At 42.6% G+C, this 21,969-nt stretch overlaps 1 protein-coding gene across 1 annotated transcript in view; it reads left to right on the top strand.

The window, feature by feature from the left end:
• Positions 1-32: 32 nt before the first annotated feature.
• NUP188 (nucleoporin 188) overlaps positions 33-21,969 on the top strand; it is a 48,278-nt gene continuing 26,341 nt past the window's right edge. The window contains exons 1-21 of the mRNA XM_065418677.1: positions 33-67; positions 4,020-4,074; positions 4,711-4,784; positions 7,000-7,084; positions 8,037-8,117; positions 8,547-8,591; positions 9,325-9,417; positions 9,539-9,658; positions 10,345-10,556; positions 11,084-11,198; positions 11,997-12,197; positions 13,387-13,476; positions 15,113-15,178; positions 17,596-17,715; positions 18,552-18,678; positions 18,840-18,995; positions 19,669-19,795; positions 20,259-20,346; positions 20,440-20,516; positions 21,024-21,138; positions 21,703-21,823. Coding sequence (XP_065274749.1) covers positions 42-67; positions 4,020-4,074; positions 4,711-4,784; positions 7,000-7,084; positions 8,037-8,117; positions 8,547-8,591; positions 9,325-9,417; positions 9,539-9,658; positions 10,345-10,556; positions 11,084-11,198; positions 11,997-12,197; positions 13,387-13,476; positions 15,113-15,178; positions 17,596-17,715; positions 18,552-18,678; positions 18,840-18,995; positions 19,669-19,795; positions 20,259-20,346; positions 20,440-20,516; positions 21,024-21,138; positions 21,703-21,823 — 2,194 coding nt within the window. The 5' untranslated portion in view covers positions 33-41. The remainder of the gene's footprint in view (positions 68-4,019; positions 4,075-4,710; positions 4,785-6,999; positions 7,085-8,036; positions 8,118-8,546; positions 8,592-9,324; positions 9,418-9,538; positions 9,659-10,344; positions 10,557-11,083; positions 11,199-11,996; positions 12,198-13,386; positions 13,477-15,112; positions 15,179-17,595; positions 17,716-18,551; positions 18,679-18,839; positions 18,996-19,668; positions 19,796-20,258; positions 20,347-20,439; positions 20,517-21,023; positions 21,139-21,702; positions 21,824-21,969) is intronic.

Below are 21,969 nucleotides of genomic sequence, written 5' to 3'. Positions count from 1 at the left end.
CCGGTGCGGCGGGCAACGGGTCACGTGAGAGGGGAGCGAAGATGGCGGCCGGCGGGCTGTGCGCGAGGTATGGGAACGCGGGTGCCGCTGAGGGAACTCCCCACTCCCCGCCACCCACACACACCGGGGATAGCGGCCGGGCCGGGGAGCTCGTCATTAAACGGCAAACGGGGTGGGGGGGAGGGAGCAGGTCCTGCCCCCTCCCCAGTGCACCGTTCTGGTGTTTTCCCCCCAAAAGAGGCTCCTCCCCGTGACCCCCGGCATATCCGAGAGGCTCCTCCCCGTGACCCCCCCCCACCCTGACCCCTTTCAACTGCTCCCCCAAGCTGCCCTCCTTAGGAGAGGTCGCTACCCGCTTTAGCAGCCACTTCCACTGAGCTCCCATCTCTTCCGAGAGAGTCCCCCTCCCAATGACCGCCTCTCACCTGAGGCGCATCCTGCCCTGGAGCAGAGCTCACCCCCTGCTGCAAACGCACCCAGGGCCTCTGCACACAAGCCCCAGGTAGCGGATCGGCTCCTTTGCTGGCCATTTCTAAGAAGCTGGGGTCGCTGACTGAATGGCCTCTTTGGTGCCCCCCGATTGGCACAGTCTCTGCTCTCTGCCCCATTGGGATGGAATCTGTCCTGGCACCAGAGTCCCTTCTCCCAGCCTGCTGCGTGGTTGGTCCTGTTACTGCGTTCCACTGGGCTCTAATGAGGCCCACACGCAGGGCTGCTCTGATAGTGGAAATCTCTGCTCTGTTTCTCACCTGTCTAGATGAGCTGACCTAATGCCGTCCTCTGGGCCTGTTTGCAAACATCAAAACAGAGGGTTCACCATGTGGTCATGAAATCTATATGCATTTTAAGAACTTATTCCATTGAAGAGCTCTTGGAAATAGTGGTGTATGGGGGCTGAGGAGGACTGTAGACCCCAGGGGTAATTAGGGTATATTCTACTTCCATTTGGTTCTTATTTGCCCCCTTAGGATGTAATGAACGCATCCCTGTTTGAGACCTTTTCCTGCTTAGTGAGTGTGTGAAGGGGAATTGGTGGGGTGCTGTTGTAGAGCCCCAAGAAACCATCTATTTTTACTAAATAACATCAGATCTATTTCAGCATTTTACCACAACTGATCATGGCCAAGCTGAATATCAGTTTTCATGCAATCCTCTCCACCTTCCTCCTCTCTGTAATAAAACAAGTGGTTCCCGATCTCTTAGGGCCACTGCAGCAATTTATTAGACATTTAATACCCCAACCATACCAGCAAGACCTCCCATTTGGCTGTGGACACTTACTCTCTGGAGCTTGGGCTCCCCTAAATCTTAGTCTTGGATCCTAGTCTGGTGAGTTAGAGCATGTATAGCTGAATGGAAGGTGGAAGTGGTAGCATAAGAGAGCCTGGCCCGGAGGCTCAAGATTAAGTTGTCTGAATGGAGTATGGGGGAGCCTGATGGTCCCAATCACCAAGTTTTTGTAAACACCTAACATTAAAATCCCAAATGAACTGCAATCCAGCTATGATGTGAGATGGATAGGAGAGCAAACACTTTAATAATGAATGATGCTGATGAAGTGTAGATCTGCCTCTGTCCCTCCTAATTTAAATGTTTGAAAAGGTAATATGTTCTTTAGAAGTGACAGGAACTATTTGGGAAGGGTGGCACAGGAACTAGTGGTGAATTAACATTTTCTTTGTGTTCCTTTTGTTCTCTGTCTTTTTTAGAAGTCTAAGTGGCGAGTGTGATTTAACAAAAATAGAGCTACTGTTTAAAGGGGTTTTGCTGCCAAATTGAAATCTCGATTTACATCAGAGTTGCACATCTCTAGAAGGGGACACATTGGTTGAGTTGTTGTATGTCTATACACAACATTCCTGTGTGTATGACAGACGCAAAAAATTACATGTTATCCACTTTGCTTTGCAGAATGTGATGCAGTATAGTCTGTTCCTGGAGGTTAAAGCTCTAAAAGTTTACAAAGGCTTGAGGCTAGAGATCAGATTTTTACATCACAGGGGTAGTTTTATCATGAGTGTGATATTCTGGGAGCTGATTTGCCCTTTTAATTGAACACTACATTTCCATGAGTCTATGAAATATACATAGGATTTTTCGCTCTGAATAAGCTGCCTCATGGGTCACTTTGCACAGAAGGTGTCCTTATTGTTTTTGGAAATGCTTTTGAGTCTTGCTGGAAATGAGAACTGTAACACCTTCAAACTCAATGGAAAGAAAGCCTGACGCCAAGTAAGATTTTTGTTATGTACACCTCTACCCCGATATAACGCGACCCGATATAACAGAATTCGGATATAACATGGTAAAGCAGTGCTCCAGGTGGGCGGGGCTGCACACTCCGGCGGATCAAAGCAAGTTCGATATAACGTGGTTTCACCTATAACATGGTAAGATTTTTTGGCTCCCGAGGACAGCGTTATATTGGGGTAGAGGTGTATTATTTGCATTACAGTAGTGCCAAGGCCCCAGTTGGAAGAGAACCACCGTTTTGCTGGGCACTATATAAATATATAGTAAGAGAAAGTTGATGTGTCAAATAGCATAGAGTCTAAATAAGTAAATTGGCCCGAATCAGAGGCCTGTTTTAATCACAGAGAAGGTTTGGCAGGAGTGGAAATGAGACAGAGTTGGCTCAGGCATATTGATGTTCTGCATTACAAAGATTCCTTTCTTGGGAGAACTCTATGGTCATTCAGTTCTCTGCATGGGACAGAGGGATTGCACCCATATTTCGTTGCTTAATCATATCAGGAGATGTTCTTTAGCAATGGAGTCTAGTGCAATTCCAGATTTAGGGCATGTCTGCATGAACACTTAGTGCACAGCAAGCTGGCATATAAATCTGTAGTGCTCCAGTGTGCCACACTTGAACTGTCTGTGTGGATCGTGCTGCTGCGCACAAAAAGTTCCCTTGTGCCCATTGACGTATCGTGGTTTGACAGCAGTATGTCAGTATGCAGTAGAGAACTTTTAGTACTCAGCAGAAAGGTCCACACGGACAGTTAGTGCACAGCATGTTGGAGAGCTGTAGATTAACACCCCAGCTTGCCATGCAGTAAATGTTCATGTAGACATTCCCTTAATTTACTCAAAATAGGATTCTAACTTCCCAGGTCTATTTTGAATGGCAGCAAATCAGGCTGCAGATATTTCATTCTTTAAGTCTTACAAAATAATGCCTCTGGTGGCTTTTGGTACTTTCTCTGGAGGTGTAGACGACTTCAGAGCTGCCACTTTCATTCTCTGTTATTCTAGCTATCCCGGGAGCTCATTTGCTGATTAGGTTCTCTAGATGGTAATCTGAGAAACTGTCAGATGAGCATATTTCACATAACCTGTCTGTTCATCTCTAGACAGACCTTGCATGGCAGGCTTTATGGTTTAGTTTTACTCCTGACTTGGATTACATTGCCACCAGAACATCAATTTCTTAAACTCCAGAAAGCGGTATTTTGGAAGTTGCTGTTTGCACAGCTATTTTAAATAGCTAGATTTTGTTCATTACATTTTGCAGAATTGCACCTTCCTTTCTGAGATCTGGTAGGATAAGGATTTGATCTGAAATACTTCCTAACACAGACTGATTGCCTTTTCTTCTGTGTTCTTAGTGAGTGTTTGGGAAACAGATACAAACAAGAGGCTTAGTTTAGCTAAGCTATGCTGAGTAGTTCTGGCAAAGTTTGTGCCCTTTGGGAAACTGGTGGAATTTCTCACCTTACTTTGATATTGTTCCACCCAAGGAGGAAGCTGTGAACAAAACTGAATGAAAGATCTCTACATGCTTAGTTTGGTTTCCTTATAACTAACTGTAGGCATCCAGGTAGCAAAACTGGATTGAACCAATTACAGTAGCTAATATAAATGTGCTTTCCCTTTGGTTTAGGTTTGCTCAATATGTCTTACCACTTTATCTGCTCTAAGTGAAAACCAAGTTTAAAAGCTTGTAGGCTGAACATCAGCCTTGAGCCATGTTTAAATTAGAGAGAGAACTTTGGTTTTTTTTTCTTTATTTATAGGAGCAGCAGAGAACTGTGGACCATTCTGCTGGGCAGATCGGCTTTGAGGGAATCTGTAAGTAGAGGTCTTGCTAGGCAGCTTTTCTCGTTACTAAATAGACATGTGGCCTGATAACCCTGCTGTGCTATGCGTAAGTGGCTGAATGCTAGTGAATCATGTTTTGCTGCTCTACCCCTTTTCACCCCCAAAATATTCTTACTGTGAGTTTTTTGTTCCTCTACTTCCACTCCTTGTTTATTCTCTCTCGTTAGCTGCAGCAGCACTGGAATGGTATATGTGCAAAGGTGCTTCCCTTTCTGGAGCGGACACAAGTGCTGCTTTCCAGACTGGCTGGCTTGGGGTATTCATGAGTGGAGCAGCCTGCTTCCTTACTCCCTAGGATGGAGTCCATGATTTCAAGAATGTTCCCAGAGGTTGGAAATCCAAATCCATTTCTGAGCCTAGCCTGCTGTCTCCTCCTTCCCCTCTCCTTCCCATAGTTAGGCAAAGCCAGCAAGCTGTTCTTTCTCAGACATTCTACACCTTGAATCAGAGTCTGAATCACAGATGTTCTTCATGTTGGTCTTGTGTTGTTGCTGTCCTATTCTGTGTGTGGTGTTGGAATTTCATTGCTTAGTTTAAATTGAACAAATCTGATATTGGGCAGAATAAGGAGATTTGTCCATTCAGTATTATTTTATTCTCTTCTAGGCTCAGATTGCAGCAGAGTTGAACAAGCATTGGCAGAGGCTACTAGAGGGGCTTTCATACTACAAACCTCCCAGGTACAGTAATTCGTTGATGCTAGCATCTGATAATAGGCGCCCAGATACTACTGTGATAGGTGCGTTAGATAAACAGGCACTGGATAGTAGAAGAACGTGCTGAATATTTCCCAGTGATGCAGCAAAAATAGATTCTACCCCCTTCATATGCCAATTACCTCCAGGTTGCAGGGGGTTCACTATTCACATGGAGCGGAGAGGTTTATAAGGGGTGCCTCAGTGCAGTTAATATTATTTTGGCATGAAAATACCATGTGTAGAAATAACACAAGTTCTTGTCTTCTCCCAGCCTATGTTAGATACCTGTTCATCCCAGCCTCTTGCTGAGAGTTACAGTAATCATGTACCAGAATCTAGAGTGCCTCTATAGGTTACCTAAAGATGAAGCTTCAATGCAGAGGAACGACTCCTCTTGACACTTAGTCTTCTCAAAATGAGATCCAGATTCTCACATTGAAAGAGTGAGAATGATTATCTATCTATGTTTATTATAGCTGTAACCGTACCTTGGTTTGTGCATTTTTTGTAGCCCGTTGGCATCTTCATTGATAAGAGCGATGTCGTCAGCAAAGTCTAGATCAGATAGCCTTGTATTGTTCCATTTTAGGCCATATGTTATCACTGTTTCATTGTTTTAATCCATAGTCAATGGCTAGCATAAACAAAAATGAAGACAGGATGCACCCCTGCCTTACACCTGTCTTGATGCTGAATGGCTTACTCAATCCATTTTCCATTTTAATTCAGCATTTTGAGTTGGCATAGAATGTGTTCATAATGTTTATTAATTTTGTTGGAATTCCATATTGTTCCACAATTTTCCACATTGTTTCTCTGTTCACACTATCGAATGCCTTTTGAAAGTCCACAAAATTGATGGCAAGACTGCCTTGGAATTCAATTGTGTTCTCAATAATCCATCTCAGGGTGAAAATAGTGTCTGTGCATGAGCTCTCTTGTCTAAATCCAGATTGTTGTTCACGTAGGATGGTATCCATCTTTCCTTTCATTATGTTCAGGAGGACTGCTGCTAATACTTTTCCTATGACAGCTAGAAGTGTTACTCCCCTCCAATTTGAACAATTGTTTAGATCACCTTTCTTTGGTAACTTGATTAGGATACTGAGGGTCCATTCTTCCAGCACTTTCTCCTCTGTCCATATTTTGTTGCACAGCAAACAGATGACTGATTCCATGTCTTCGCCTCCATATTTAAGCATTTCAGGATGAATGCTGTCCAACTCAGGTGCCTTGTTGTTTTTCAGCTTCTGCAATGCTTTTTTTAGTAATGGAGAAGATAGTTTGAGATACAATGTAAAGAAATGTAAAGTCATGTTTATGGGGACTACCGGGATAGAAATCAAAACTGAAGAAGAGAAACTGGAGAAGGTGAACAATTTTATGTATCTTGGAAGTACCATCAGCCAAGATGGTACTTTTTCCGAGGAAAGAAGAAGAAGAATCGGGAAGGCAAACCCTGCATTTGGAAGACTCAAAAACATCTGGCAACTCATAAACATCTCCCTCAAGACAAAACTGAATGTGTACAAAGCAATTGTTATCACCATCACAACATATAGCAGTGAGACATGGCAACTTACCAAGAAAGATATGCAAAAGCTGGATGCTTTTCATCACAAATGTCTGAGAAGAATATTGGGAATAACATATAGAGATAGGAAGATGAATGAAGAAGTGAAAAAAATTACTGGAAAAGGCATCCTCTCACAAATAATCTACAGAAGAAGACATCAGTGGCTGGGACATGTGCTGAGAATGGAAAAAGAACGCTTACCAAATACTGCCCTTGAATGGAAGCCAGAAAATGCAAGAAGAAAGAGAGGAAGACAGTGAATAACATGGAAATGAACAGTTCTGAACGACATCAAACACCTCAACATGAAATGGGAAGATTTGGAGAGAAGGGCAGTTGACAGACAAGGATGGCAAATGCGGGTAGCCCAATGTGCAGCAAAGCATGGGATGGTCTAAGGTCTAACTGTACATTGCATTGCACATGAAGTGAACTGTGCCAAACAAGTCCTGCATTGAGGTTACAGTATGTATATTAAATATAGAAAAGCCAGAACAATCACTGAAAAGTCTGATTTTTAAACCGACAAAAGCCAGGGATTTTGGAATTGAGCCTTTTTGTTTTGCCTCTTTGTGTCTTTAGTGCATTTTCATGACTAAAAGGGTTTTCTTCTTTCTTTAGTGCAAGTTCAGCTGAAAAAGTAAAAGCTAATAAAGATGTGGCTGCTCCACTGAAGGAACTGGGCCTGAGGATCAGCAAGTTTTTGGTGAGCAGAGGTCCTAGGCAGTTTAATTCTTGCCCTCACACTTGGAATGCACAGCCAGAGACCTGGGTTTGTGCTTACACTACATCAAGAACAGAATCTTATCTCTGAAGAAGATAACTGAAGTGTAATCTTTTCTAATTTATCTCCTGCTACCTGGATAAAGAGTTACTTTCTCTATGCTGAGACTTTTGCCTACAGTTTTTCTTCTCCAGTTCCCTACTGGACACATACTTTTTTCTGCAGTGAGAGTTTGTCAGGTCAAGTCATTTCTCACAGGTATTTAACTAAAACAATAAGAGGATCAAATTCTGAAGCTCAGTTAAGTTTAATAAGCTGTTTTAATGTTCAGTAGAAGTGAATTTGACTATTTTCAATCCTGATTATTCTAAACTAAGTTATAAGCAAGAACTGAGGCAGTAAGCTAAAATTTTCCAAAGTGACTAGTGACTTTTGGGTTCCTTAATTTTTGGTGCCTAAATTGAGACTACCTAAAAGGCTGTTTTTTTCAGGAAGTGCTTAGCGCTTGCCCTCTGAAAATCGTGCTTTTTTTTAAGGCATCTCAAACTGGACACTCAAAATCCCTTGTCATGTTGGAAAATCTTGACTAGTTACCCGCAGAATTGGATTCCTTCCAATCAGAAATAGAACAAGGTGATCAGTTTATGATAGGACCCTTATTTAATTGATCCATTATACTCCTGCTGGAGCTGAACTAGCCACATCTACATTATTTTAAAATGTGCATGTTCTGCTTTCCTTTAACAAACAAACAAACTCTACTGACCATAACTGTTAAGAGCCTCAGAGGAAACCAATTTATTGACACTTTTTGGAAGAATTTATTCCAAAGGGAAGAGATGCCTGAATATTTGGAGTGACTTTGCACCTTTTGATAAACTTAGCTGCCTTGTCTTATTCCTCTCTGTGTCTGTGCGTCTCTCTCTTTTTTCAGGGGCTGGATGAAGAGCAAAGTGTGCAGTTATTGCAGTGTTATCTTCAAGAGGATTACAGAGGGACCCGGGACTCGCTTAAGGTCTGTAGTATGTGCCTGCATCATGCTACTGTCTCTTTTCCTCCTTAACCCCAGTGGTTCATTGACATGGTTGTGCATGATGCTGAAATCCAGATTTGGAAATTATTTTGGAACTTTCCCCCCCTGAATTTCTGATATTCAAGTACATTACAGAAAATGAGGTATCTGGGGTCCAGGTCCAATCTTCTAGTATATCCTGCCTGGTGTGAGTCTGAGATTTATCTGAACTCTTAGCCATAGGAATGTACTGACAGGTGTCTGAGAGAGAGGGGTAGGGATGAAAGGAGTCAGAGGTAAACTCATGCTTGCAAGTGGGAATCTGTGCTCTGTAACGCTGAAATCTGGCCTCTCACAAGAAATGATGTCTTATATGCGACTAGTGTAGGTGCATTAAGGCCACTTCCTTATTCTGTTGTGTTTTGATTGCAGACTGTCCTGCAGGATGAAAGGCAGAGTCAGGCTCTGATGTTGAAGGTCAGTAGTTTTCATTCTTATTTTCATTTTAAAAAGAGGTGTTGGCAATGAACTAATTTTGTTTGCTATTGGTCAGGAAAAGCTGGGAATGGTTGAAGAGCAAATCTGGGGGGATTTTTCCAATTCATTTGTGAAGTAGTAGTAATACCTTGCTCTTTATGTAGCGATTTTCATCAGCAGATCTCAAAATGCTTTACAGAAGAGTGGCTGGCCATAGACTAGAACAGCATGAGCAGTTACTCTGTACAGGGACCTTTTGGCTGTGCTGATTGAAATTGGGCCATGCAGGAATAAGCACTCCTAGGATAGCCACAGCTTTGTATTTATGTGCTCAGTTGTCATCCTAAGAGATGTCTTTGGAAAGGGGACTGAAGATCACACCTATGTAGTTATGGATCCAAGAGGAGAAAGAGATTGAAATCTCATCTCTCCTTGTTTGCTCTGCCCTGTTCCTTTCTTTCTGAGTTAGCAATGGAATGACAGAACCTGTTCTAATATATGAAGGGGGTGTGCGCGCACATGCATAAGAGTGAACTGGATGCTTTTGTCAGATGACTTAAACTATCTAACTGAGTCATGCCATTACGTTGAAGCGTCCATTGTAGGTAGTGCATGGGCAATGTAAGTTTATGAGCATAATCACTTGGTGGGAGGCATCAGTGATCAGATCAGGAGAGGGAAGAGAGAGTTAGACACAGCAGCAAGTGATGCTGATGACGTTGTGTTTTCACAGCTTGCTGACTATTACTATGAAGAAAGAATGTGCATTCTGCGCTGTGTCCTCAACCTACTCACTTATTTTCAGGATGAGAGGCACCCCTACATGGTGAATACTTGAACCTTTTCCTGAATCTGATTTCACTGTTAAATGACACACCGTTTGTCTGTCTATGCATCTAAAAAGCTTATACATGTGTATGTGTAATGTTTGGGTTATTTTTTGAAAGGCACAATACTCACAGTGTGTTGAGAAGCTGGACAAGGAACTGGTTCCTAATTACCGGAAACAGTTTGAAGATCTATACAAAGCAGAAGCTCCTACATGGGAAACGCATGGAAATCTCATGGTATTTTGAAAATTATCAAAAATTATCCTTTATCAGAGTTGTACGTTCTTTCTTCACTACATTGTTGACTAATTAGTACAAAGTGAATATGCTTAAATGCAATTAACAAGGACATTTCCAGCCTTCTAAGGAATTTAAGGGAGTTGTTTCCCTTTGGTAATACTCTGAACACATCTTGTTTCAGCAGCTAGGCTCTGATCTTGAGATCTGACGTCTGATCCCCTTTGTAAAAAGCCCATTGAGCTGTCACTAGACCAGCAGGGTTTTGGAGTGGTGCATAATCTGTTTTAAGCAGCCAACTCTGTTTACTCTTAGTAGTGTTTTGTTTAATTTTTAAATAAAACCTGCAGAATTGTGAATCTGAATCATCTGGCATCCTGGCAACTTGGGTAGTGTCTCCTGGGATAGGGTAGGTGTTTTTCCTGTCTTCAGCTGTGTGGGCTGCATAAGGATCACATAATCCCAATATCATTGATTTTTACCTTAATCCCTTAATGCTATATGTTGTGGGATGCACCCACTGCCATTGAGGGGATGACTTTTAAACAGCGTTTCCGGTGTGACGTAAGAGCAGGTTCCCTCACCATTGGAGCAGACCGATTTGCCCCAGCCACTCTCCATTTCAGGTTGCTTCAACTGACATGCTAGTTTAAACGTATAACGGTAGGAGTCTCCTCCTTGTACAGACAGAGCGCCAGGTGTCCCGCTGGTTTGTGCAGTGCCTCCGCGAGCAATCCATGCTTCTAGAAGTCATCTTCCTTTACTATGCATACTTTGAGATGGCACCTGATGAGCTGCTGACCTTTGCCAGGCTTTTCAAAGAACAGGGATTTGGCTCTAGACAGACCAACAGGCATTTGGTGGATGAAAGCATGGATCACCTGGTGGATCGTATTGGGTAAGTCTTGTGTGTATGTATGGGATTAGTGTGCAATTGAACAAATCTCTTGTTCAATACAGAATATAGGTGTATTTCATGATGGTGCCCTCCAAAATCACTATTTGTGTAAACAATGTTTATCCTTATGACCTTTGGTTTAGTTTATAAAAGATTTCTTCAGATTTGACTGAGACACAGCCAGTGAAAAACCTGCCATGTGGAATGTACCGTGGTAGAAATAGGCTGAGGAAGAGAGGCCATCTTCAAATCAGAATAAATGGCTTTCCTATTTTGTGACTGTTCAGCCAGCAGTAGATAATTTTGAAGACCTAACTTGTCATCTGTTGGCACATCAAGATCCAAGAATTTATGTTCTTTGGATTATTGCTCTTAATTTCACATATTTTTTTCCTTCATCAAGGGAGTAGTAGATAAATGTAAAGCTGATGGACTGTTCCATTATCCAGTCTTTACTTCCCTCTTTCCTACTGAATCTTTAAATTGAGTTTCTTTTTCTTGCTTCCTTCCCCTGACCCCTGCTCCAGCTACTTCAGTGCTCTTATCCTGGTGGAGGGCATGGAAATTGACTCCCTGCATGAGCGTGTGTTGGATGATAGGACGGAGGAACATAAATTTGCCAGTAATGGGCGTATGCACCAGGTAAACCTTCAATAAGTCTCTTGACATTTGTAGTTCCTCTGTAATTAGAGATGGTTGTGGTTGCCCAAGGTAGAGCTGCTGGAGCTCTGTGGGCAGAACTTGTCTGTGAGATTCTGGTCTTGCAGATCGACTGAACTAACATCTACATTACAATATGGGGCAAGTAAGAAGGAAATGAATTATTAATTTCTATTTATCTCATAAGAAAGTGGTTTATCTTCAGGGTTTCCCTGAAGGTTTTAGGGAAGGGTAGGGAGGAGCTAAGAAATGGTCTTAACATGGACATCAAAATGGGGAGAAATTAAACATCTGTGGTGTCGTATATTTCAAAGGTTTTCAGGGAAGAAAATACGTGGGAGCTAGAAAAGCACAGTGAGGTCATTAAGTTATGGAGGAAACACTGGTGTTGCTTGTGCTCTGACTGATCTTTGCATACCTGACCTGGAATTTCACATTTGTTATAATTTCACTGTGACACTTGTATCAAAACAACAAACTTCAATTTAAACAAGGGGCTATCCATTATTTTAATTAGAATTGTGTGTCCTTTATTTTTGTGACCCTCTCACCTCCTTCCCCAAAGGGTATGAATCAGCATGACAGAAAAAACATGCTAAGCAGTTTCTTCCTGAAAGTACAACTTGGTCAACTCTATAGATCCTTGTTTTTATACAAGACATTTATCTGCATGAATTAGGAGATTATTAGAGCTACACCTCAGTCAGATGAATGCTTGCTGGGTCAGGGCTTCTTTCAGCCTGTCTTGATTTCTTTGCTTGTATCCTGTCTTCTGAGCAGGAAATGGACCATCTGCTGCTGACTTTAGGGGACATCTCTCATCATGCCCCTGTGCTCTTGGCCTGGGCTTTGCTCCGTCACACAGTAACCCCAGAGGAGTCGACCAATGCGATCAGGCGAATGGGAAGTACTGCTATCCAGCTGAATATATTCCAGTACCTGACAAAGCTGCTACGATCACTCAGCAGTGGGGGGAAGAATGTAAGTTTCTAGTTATCATGTTTGTAGGCTCTTCAGGGCGAGGGGGCTCTATGGTATTGGTAGTGTGAAGATGTGGGGGAAGGTAGGTAGGTTAGGCCATTGTTTTTGTAAGTCTAATTCCAGTCCTGAATAGAGTGCATAGTGAAGTGTTGGCCAGTAAGTGACATCAGTGTTGTTGTTTCAGCTCCTTTCTGTGTAGGGTGGAAGTTAAATGAAGTGTTTGTAGGTTTAGAAGGCAAATTAAAAATGTATTTCCCCAAGTTATTCTGTTAGGGACTAGATTTGGCTGGAGAAGGTCCAGATCTGGCCAGTGATTGGAAAATCTGCTCTTTATATATATCTATATCTATCTATATCTATATCTATATCTATAGATATATATATATGAGAGAGAGAGATGTATATCTCAGCCTTTCAAGAGCCTTGTGCATTGATGCATCTTGAGTCCCTCCTGTTCTGTGCCTGTGGCACACAATAATTTTGCCTAGTCTCCTAAGGGCTGTGTAATATTTTGGTCTGATTCTGTTTGTTGGGGTTAGTTTGGAGGTAGCTGTGTAGTGTTTAGTGGACTGTGAGAGATGGAAGATCAAAGATGATGATCTTGTGGTCCCTTCTGGCTCTAAACTCTATGACTTTGTGAACGTTTATTACTATCATACTTATCTTGTTTATTAAGTTGACTCCATGGATGCACCCAGCAATTACAGCTTTTGGCTTCTGCCACCATTTCCCACAAACAGTTTCACTAGACAGTGTCGTTTACAAGAACAAACTATTCCAAAGCTCCAGTAGCTGTCAGTCAGCCAGACATTGGTGGAAGAAGAACCCTCTCATTTTTCTGACCATTGAATGTTTCTTGATATGATTGTTTTGAAGAGGATTCTGGGCTGGGGGAGGAGGGTGGCTTTTAGACACATTGACTCATAAGAATTTAGGTGGTTTTGTGTGGCACTTCACTAACTGCTGCTCCCATTTCTATTGTCTTCCCATAGAAACATTGGCTAGCCTGAGGTGGTGATCCCCTCTCTTATATACCTGCAGAAAGGGGCAGTGGCTCAGAGACACATGTCTATGATGTGCTAAGGAAACTGAGGGCTGTCACATATGTTCTGTAATGAACTATACCCTGGTTCTTGAATAGGGTTTATAGTCTCCACTGTCACTCACTGACCTGTCTTTTGCATTACAGTGTACTGCCAGCACAGCTTGCATGTGTATTTATGGGCTGCTTTCCTTTGTTCTGACCTCGCTGGAATTACATACGTTAGGCAATCAGCAGGTAAGTGTCAAAGGCTCATTGTGTCCGTTATCTTATTTATTATAACCTACCATAACCTAACATTCAAAACTGGCCACCTGTACTCTGGGTGCAAATTCTGTGTTTGGGATTGTATCCACTGCACGATTTAGGTAGACAGTTCTGAAAGTGGGGCCCACTGTGTTTTACTCCAAATGCGTAACACAAACTTTACGGTTCTTCCAACTCTGAAAACTGTCAACATCTCTGCTGGGTACTAATTAAAGATACAGAGTAGTATTTCTTACATTTTGATGGGCCAATGGTTTCAGAACAAATGCTGGAGTATTGGTCAGAAAGAAATGGGGATAAGATATATCATAATGGCACTGAGCTCCTAGGGTATGGAGGACAGTATACTCTATTATTTCCATAGCAGATTTACCATATCCCATGCCAGTCAGTTCATTGGCAGTGAGTGTGGTTTTAGAGAGAGTTGGTGTATATTTGGGTTAAAATGGGCTTGTGTATTTCCTCCTATTTAGCTTAGGGTGTGCAGTTCCAGTTTAGGGAATGACTGTTGCCACACTGTTTGGAGTGGCTCACAACCATGAGTGCCTACCTCAGGGCTGAATGTCAAAGCAGGGCAGAGACACCAAACTGGTGGTATGTTCTGAATTAAATTGCACCAGCTCAGTACCAAATGTGAACTCTTGGATCACTATAACAGTCTTACAATGGAGTCACAGACAATCTATCTTGCCACCCAGACAAACTGGACCTAGTGATATATGGTCACTTATGTCAAAAATCACAAATATCCAAGTTACTCCCAGTCCCAAGAGACCAGTCACTCACTCAGGTCAAGTTGCATTCTAGTTCTCACACCAAAGACAATGCTGGTAGTTAATTCTGTAGTAAACTAACTATATGTTTATTAGCTAAGAAAAGGAAATGCATTATTGAGAGGTTAAAGCAGGTTAAATATATGTTTAGGTGAGCCACAGTCTATAATTCTAAATGGTGATAGAGATGTAATAAACTGCTAGTTTCCCAAAAGTCTTTTCAGGGTACCCAGATTGTCTTTGGATCTCTGCTTTGCATCAGGTACCATTCCCTGTCATAGTCCAAACAGTCCAGAGATCCCGGCTCTTTCCCTGAATCCATACTTATACCTTCTTCTCACAGAAAATAAGCTGACAGTGGGCTCTTTCTTTAACTGTGGGAGAGAGACAAGTGCATTTAGAGTCTTTGATCTCTGATCATCACACACAACGACCACTTGCCTTCAAATGCACACAAATTAGTACTTTCCTGCTAAAGTTCTTCATTTGCATTACACAAGGCTTCTTTCTCATTTAATGGGTTATTTAATTACAGGAGTAATTACAATGTAAATTTAAATGTTTGCTATTACATTATAACGGGATACAGATAAGTGAAAACAATACATGTAACATCCCATAGTTTTCATGAAGTGTAAACACCAATCACTTTAATCTGCACTAATACACAAGTGAATTGGCCTGGGAGTTTGGCATGAGATAGCACTTGGTCTGCCAGCGTCACAAATGTTACTGTATTGAACCCTGGATTCCAAGGGAGGTGACAAGACTTGATTTGGAAGGAAACTATCCTAAAGTAATTTTCATTTCTCCCAACGCCCTTTCCTTTGAAGGACATCATTGATGCAGCCTGTGAAGTTCTAGCAGCTTCCAGCATTCCACAGCTCTTCTGGAGGACGGTGAGTACTTTGGGACTTCTTTGGCCTTTCCTGCTTGCTGTCATACCTTGCTGAAATATGCTCTTTTAAGAAAGGAATGGGGTGTTCATATTCCCTATGATGGGTTGGATCACAGAAACCCCCTTTGGGACTGCCACTGGTGTGCTGAGACTACCCCTGAGCCCGCTTTCTCTACCAGCTTGGGGGTTCAGTGCCCTGCCTGGTTTGAGCCAGACCCACTAACCTGCTATAAACCCAGACTCAAGTCTGAACCACGTCCCCCAAAAGCTGCAGGTTTAGCTGAAAATAGCTTAAGAAGTGTTCCTGTCTCCAACACCCAGATGCTCAGTTCCCAATGGAGTCCAAACCCCAAATAAATCCGTTTTACCCTGTATAAAGCTTATACAGGATAAACTCATAAATTGTTCGCCCTCTATACCACTGATAAAGAGATATGCACAGCTGTTTGCCCCCCCAGGTATTAATACATACTCTGGGTTAATTAATAAGTAAAAAGTGATTTTATTAAATACAAAAAATAGGATTTAAGTGGTTCCAGGTGATGAGACAGAACAAAGTGAATTTCCAAGCAAAATAAAATAAAACATGCAAGCCTATTTCTAATACAGTAAGAAAGTGATTACAGATGAAATCTCACCCTCAGAGATGTTCCAGTAAGCTTCTTTTACAGACTAGCCTCCTTCTAATCTGTGTCCAGCAATCACTTACACCCCTGTGGTTACTGTCCTTTGTTCCAGGTTCTTTCAGGTATCCTTTGGGGGTGGAGAGACTATCTCTTGAGCCAGCTGAAGACCAAATGGAGGGGTCTCCCAGGGGTTTAAATAGACTTTCTCTTGTGGGTGGACACCCCTCCCTCCCCCTGTGTAGAATCCCAGCTACAAGATGGAGTTTTGGAGTCACATGGGCAAGTCACATGTCCATGCGTGACTCAGAACTTACAGGTAGCAGCCATTGTTCTCATGCTACCTTGAATGTCCTCAGGTAGACTTCTTGTGTGGATTGGAGCCTTCCAAGATCCATTGTCCGTTGAGTGTTTCTTGATTGGGCACTTAACTTGCAAATTCCTTTCTAAAGAAGCTGCCCAAATGCCTTACTGAGGCTACTTAAAATCAAACAAGTACACAGCCAATATTCATAACTTTGAATACAAAAATGATACATGCATATAAATAGCATGAATATATTCAGTAGATCATAACCTTTGCAGAGATCTGTTACATGGCATATGCAGCACAAAACACACTCCCAGTTATGTCATATTTACATTCACAAGCATACCTCCACAAAGCATCATGGGGTGCAACGTCACATTCCCCTGGTTGTAGTTTCTAGCAGGGCTTGCAGAGCTAGTTTCCATTTGCGTCTCTTAGATGGTTTGCCCTTAGCCCCTCCCCCCCATCCTGTTAAGGTACGGTCTGTGGTTGCATTGTTGATACTGAAACAAGTAGTAATTTACATGGTAACTTAAACCATGGCTGGGATTGTTTAAATGCTAGAACAACAGTGTGTGCTGATACTGCTCTTGTCACATAAATGGCTGAGATGTAGTGCTTTTGGTAATCTATGTAGAAATCCAGTCTGTTGTTTCGACCGTCCGGAGGAGTCCACGCAGAATCCTTTTGTTTGTAGTGCTGGTAGGGGGGATTCTGTGGGTTAGTATGCTGTTCAGAGGTATGTTGGAAATATTCTTTGAGTCGGAGACGTCGAAAGTAGGATTCTAGGTCACCGCAGAACTGTATCATGTTCGTGGGTCTGGAGGGACAAAAGGAGAGGCCCCGAGATAGGACAGACTCTTCTGCTGGGCTAAGAGTATAGCTGGAAAGGTTAACAATGATGTAGTGGTGTCAGAGATTAAAAGTCACCTTCCCTTGCATAAAACCTCTAATTATGCTTCATTACAGATTTGCTCATCCATTTCACCTTCCTACATTATACCAGGCACACTCACCCAGGGGCATTAACACTAGTTGCCCATCACAGCAAAACTAAGGGCTGGAGTGATGCTTTTGTTCATGATTAATAGTAGGTGTATGTTCCATAGAGATGAAATTAGTGGTCTTTTGAATGGAGCCATTTGCTTAACATTTAACAACACGAAGCAGGAAATAGCGGAACCCAGGCATCTCTCATCACCACCTGGCTCTGATCAGATTTACTGGTAATGACATTTGCTTTGTTAATTTGAGAAGTTTAACTTTCCACTAAGGGTCAATGAATGATACAAATAGTTGAGTGTTGTTTTTTCTCTAAACCTTTGGATGCTAGGATTTGTAGATGCAACATGAATGTTCCAGCAGCAGGAGCCCTAAGCACATTCCTCACTAAAGTTGCTTTGCTGCATTGACCCCCCCAGCAGAAGAATCATGTTGATCATTTTTTGTTTAGTAATAGTTTTTCTTTTGTGTCTCCACGGCCAGGAGCCAACCGCAGGTCTGGGTATTATCCTGGACAGTGTGTGTGGGATGTTCCCACATCTTCTCTCTCCTCTTCTGCAGCTGCTCAAAGCCCTTGTATCAGATAAATCTACTGCAAAAAAGGTATGGAACCTGGCCAGAAATCTGGAAGACAGTTTATATCTGGACAGAAAAGGAACATTGTGTCAGACCCTCTCCCCTTGCTTTGTACACACATCCCATCCTTGATGCCTTGGGTAACAACCATCAACCTTTTGGCCAAAGAGGTCTGGACAAGACTTCCTTTCGAGCCTGCCAGAAGGGTTGCTGTTGCATGATATAGGGCACACACTCTCTCTAGTACTGAACTTGCTGCCTTCATAGCACGGACAATCCTAAGGATCAAGATAATAGGAACTGAACCCAGGTCTCCCATGTGGCACTGTAGAGTAATGTTGCTTGGGCCTCAAATGTATTTTATGCTTTGGAACTACTTCCTGCTCTAATGATTGATATGATGTTCAGGGAGGCTAATGCAAAAAACAAAGTTCTGAGTATAACTCAGTTGCTGTTTTATGATTTGCAATCAGTAGACAAGAGTTCCAAGTAATTTAGACATCAAATAATAAATGGGGGAAGCACAGATTTCATTGCAACTTTATGGGAGCCACTTTGCCAGAACCCAGAGCTGAAGCACTACTCATAGCTTGTGACAATTGCCTTGTGTCAGGATGCTAACTTTTAGTGCTTTACTCATAATTAGTTCCTGTCTTCCTGATTAACTAGTTCAGAGAGGCATTATTTGGGCAATTCCATGGGGACAGGATGGTGGTATTTCTGCTTCAGTAGGAGTTGGCATGTTGGAAGCAGACTATGCATTTCAAGTAACCTTACCTATCCCTAAAAATGGCCTGGCTTAATATAGTTCCTTAGAAAGCTCTAGTTCTCTGGCTGTATTCTGTAGCTCTCTCCGTTTGCAGGTGTACAGTTTCCTGGATAAAATGTCCTTCTACATTGAGTTGTACAAACACAAGCCGCCTGATGTGATCTCTCATGAAGATGGCACCCTTTGGAGAAGGCAGGTGCCAAAGCTTCTCTATCCCCTGGGTAAGGAATTCTGGTGGGGTCGTTCGCCCTTGGAACACTTTCAGATCTAGTTTTTTATGAACCAAATTGCTTACAGGTTTTAATTGTGAAGACTGGATTCTGATCACATTCTGAAGCTTCTGACTTTGTTTTTGTTTCACCTTTTCCTCCCCCTCCCTTAGGGCTGGGCCAGACAAACCTACGAATACCTCAGGGAACAGTGGGCCAGGTGATGCTGGATGACCGGGCATATTTAGTACGATGGGAATATTCCTACAGCAGCTGGACATTGTTCACCTGTGAAATTGAGATGCTGCTCCATGTTGTATCGACAGCAGGTGAGGCAAGAGGGGAATTGGGGTGGATGTTGTCGGGGAGAGAGGAGTGTGACGTATTAGTAACATTAACATAAGATGAAAAAAATCAAGAGTAATTTCAGTGGGATTGGGACAGGTCCTAGGCACATTCTCCACTTCCATTGGAACAGCCTGTCGCTGTTCCAGAAGGGCATTGTGGCTGAGTCTAGCACCACATTGGGGATTGTGACAAGGGGAAGGAAGCAAATACTAGAGAAGAGGAGTGAGGAGGAAGAAAGGAGAGAAAGAAAGTAGGAGAGAGAGGAGAGAGTCAAATACAGCAGGAGGTGGAAAGGTTTCGTTTTTTGTATTATGCTGCCTCCATAAAAGAGATCAGGAGGTGGTAAGTGCTTATAGGGAGCTGGGCAAAATTTAAGATGAGAGAAAATATGAGCAGGAGCCTTTTAAAATATCCCGCCCACCCTCACATTTCTGTCTTTGGTCATTTGAGGGACATGGTCCCAGTTTAATCAATTTCTGTATTGCACCTGGAAAGTAGATGTTCCCTTCATTAGAGATGTGGAGTAATCTGAGAAGTAACTTACTGAAGGTTAGGACCTCTCTTGTAGAGAGCGTAGTAGATCATCCAAGGAGTGGAGAGAGTGATGCTGCTTATGCATCTCTCCAGATTGTAATACTAGTTTTCTTTATCCAGATGTGATTCAGCACTGCCAGAGGGTGAAGCCAGTCATTGACCTGGTTCACAAGGTCATCAGCACCGATGTGTCAATAGCAGATTGTCTTCTGCCAATCACATCACGGATCTACATGCTGTTACAGAGGTAAGTAGCTGACTAGCAGTGACAGTTAAGGCACCCCTGAAGTTGTTGTTGACCATTTTCCCCATTTCTAGCAAATTTTACCAAAGACTATTTAGGAAGTCTGTTGCAGAGCTGGGATTAGAATTCTGGAGTTCCTGCCTTCATGTCCTGTGCTTAGACCACTAGACCACCTTGCCTACACACAACCCTTGTATTGCTTTAACTATAATGATATAACAGTACAGCTCTCTCTAATGTGAATGCAATTGTATCTGTATAAATGCACCTGGTATAACTATCCCTGAAGGAAGGAGAATACGCTTTACCAGTATAAGGCACTTATATAACTGTGTCTACACTATGGGTTGTACAGAGTTAACTATTTCAGCAGAGAAATCACAACCTCTCTATACCAGTCAAAAAACTGTGTAGACCTGGCCTAAGTTCTAAAGATTTTATATATAATACTCTGGGTTTTTCCTAGGTTAACAAGTGTGATCTCTCCCCCAGTGGATGTTATTGCTTCTTGTGTCAATTGTTTGACTGTATTGGCTGCCCGCATGCCAGCTAAGGTGAGGGGATACCTTCTGATTTTCCTGAAATGGAATAGTCTGCGCGTGTGTATATATAAGGGGGTATATTTATACTGCTCTCTCCTCTTCTAGGTCTGGACTGATCTTCACCACACAGGGTTCTTACCATTTGTTGCCAATCCAGTTTCCAGTATGAGTCACATGATTAGGTAATTCAGTTTTCTCTTGTGCCTTTGCTTCCCTTGATAATATGCCATATGAGGTGTAAGTGTTTCACTAGTGTGAATTCCAGACTTTCTAAAATCCAGACACCTAATGTTCCATTCTTACATAATAAACTGGCAAAATCCTTATTGTAAATTCAGTTCCACTGAATCACATGTGACTGTAAAGTGTTTGAGCTCTTTATATTTTCTATAAGGAGAAAATACTACATTTAGACATACCCTCTGATCATAAACGTGCTTAGCTTTGCAGCAGAAGCAAGATTAATCAGACATATAAAATACAAGATACTGCCCTTAAGAAGTAAAATACTTCTTAAGTGCAAGGGTGATTTGTCCTGAGCTCGGTGAGTCACCTTTTCTCTACTCAGGATCATTCCCCCATGTGTATTAATTAATGTGATTCCCCTCCCCGCTGCACATGTGCGCACACTTCTCCGTCATGCTTGGTTCCTATTGTACATACAATGCACGCTCTCGCTCCTTCCACAGTGCTGAGGGAATGAATGCTGGGGGCTATGGAAACCTGTTGATGAGCGTGGAACAGCCTCAGGGCGAGTATGGTGTCACCATCTCCTTCCTACACTTGGTCACAACTCTTGTCCGTGTAAGTGTTTCTGCCGTGCTCCTACATTTTCAGGCAGCAATAGGTTACTACTAGCTGGTGAGGGTGAAGATGAGGTAAAGGTGTGTACTGAATGTATGAGGTTCCCTTGGGTGGGGCCGCCTCTGGTATCCATTTGACAACATACCCACCTTTTGTGCTGGGGCTCCTGCTTTTCCCATCATTCGGTCTTTCCAACAATCATCTTCAAGTTGCAAATTGCACTCACTCCCTGATCAGGGTGGCAGGAGGGCTCAGTCTCTTCAAAGTCCCATTAACATTGCTCTGGGTAAGCAGGAAAGGAAAGCTCTTTGTCTGCTGCTTTTCCTCTTCGAGAGATCCAAGTGTATTTACCTCCATAACACATCTGATCTTCACTTGTTTTGAGTGCAAGAGAATAGAAATTGCTCATAAACCTCTGTCCCCGTGCTGCATTGCGCAGCACTGCTGGCAGAACTGTTCTGGCCCCTATTTCTGTCTTTGGAGTTTGAGGATTAAATGTCTTCCAACCAAAGATGTCACACCTTTGAACTAGAATCGAAATTGTAATGTTGCTGCTTTTTCTAGGGGCAACTTGGCAGCACCCAGAGCCAAGGGCTGATGCCCTGCATTGTATTTGTGCTGAAGGAAATGTTACCAAACTACCACAAATGGCGCTATAACTCCCATGGAGTGAGAGAACGAATTGGTAAGGATAGCTCTTCAAGGGGAGCAAAGTTGAACTCTGTCTAGAGAGAATGTGTCTTTCTCTGTTGCCCCCCCCCCCTTCATTATAAATGGCTCAGTGAGCACTTGGATTTATACTTTATAATGTAATGGTACCTATTGCTTCTG

Source organism: Emys orbicularis, chromosome 18, assembly GCF_028017835.1.
Source record: "Emys orbicularis isolate rEmyOrb1 chromosome 18, rEmyOrb1.hap1, whole genome shotgun sequence".
Taxonomy (NCBI): Eukaryota; Metazoa; Chordata; order Testudines; family Emydidae; genus Emys; species Emys orbicularis.
The sequence above is the reverse complement of the archived record's forward strand: the minus strand, read 5'-3'. Positions and strand labels throughout refer to the sequence as shown.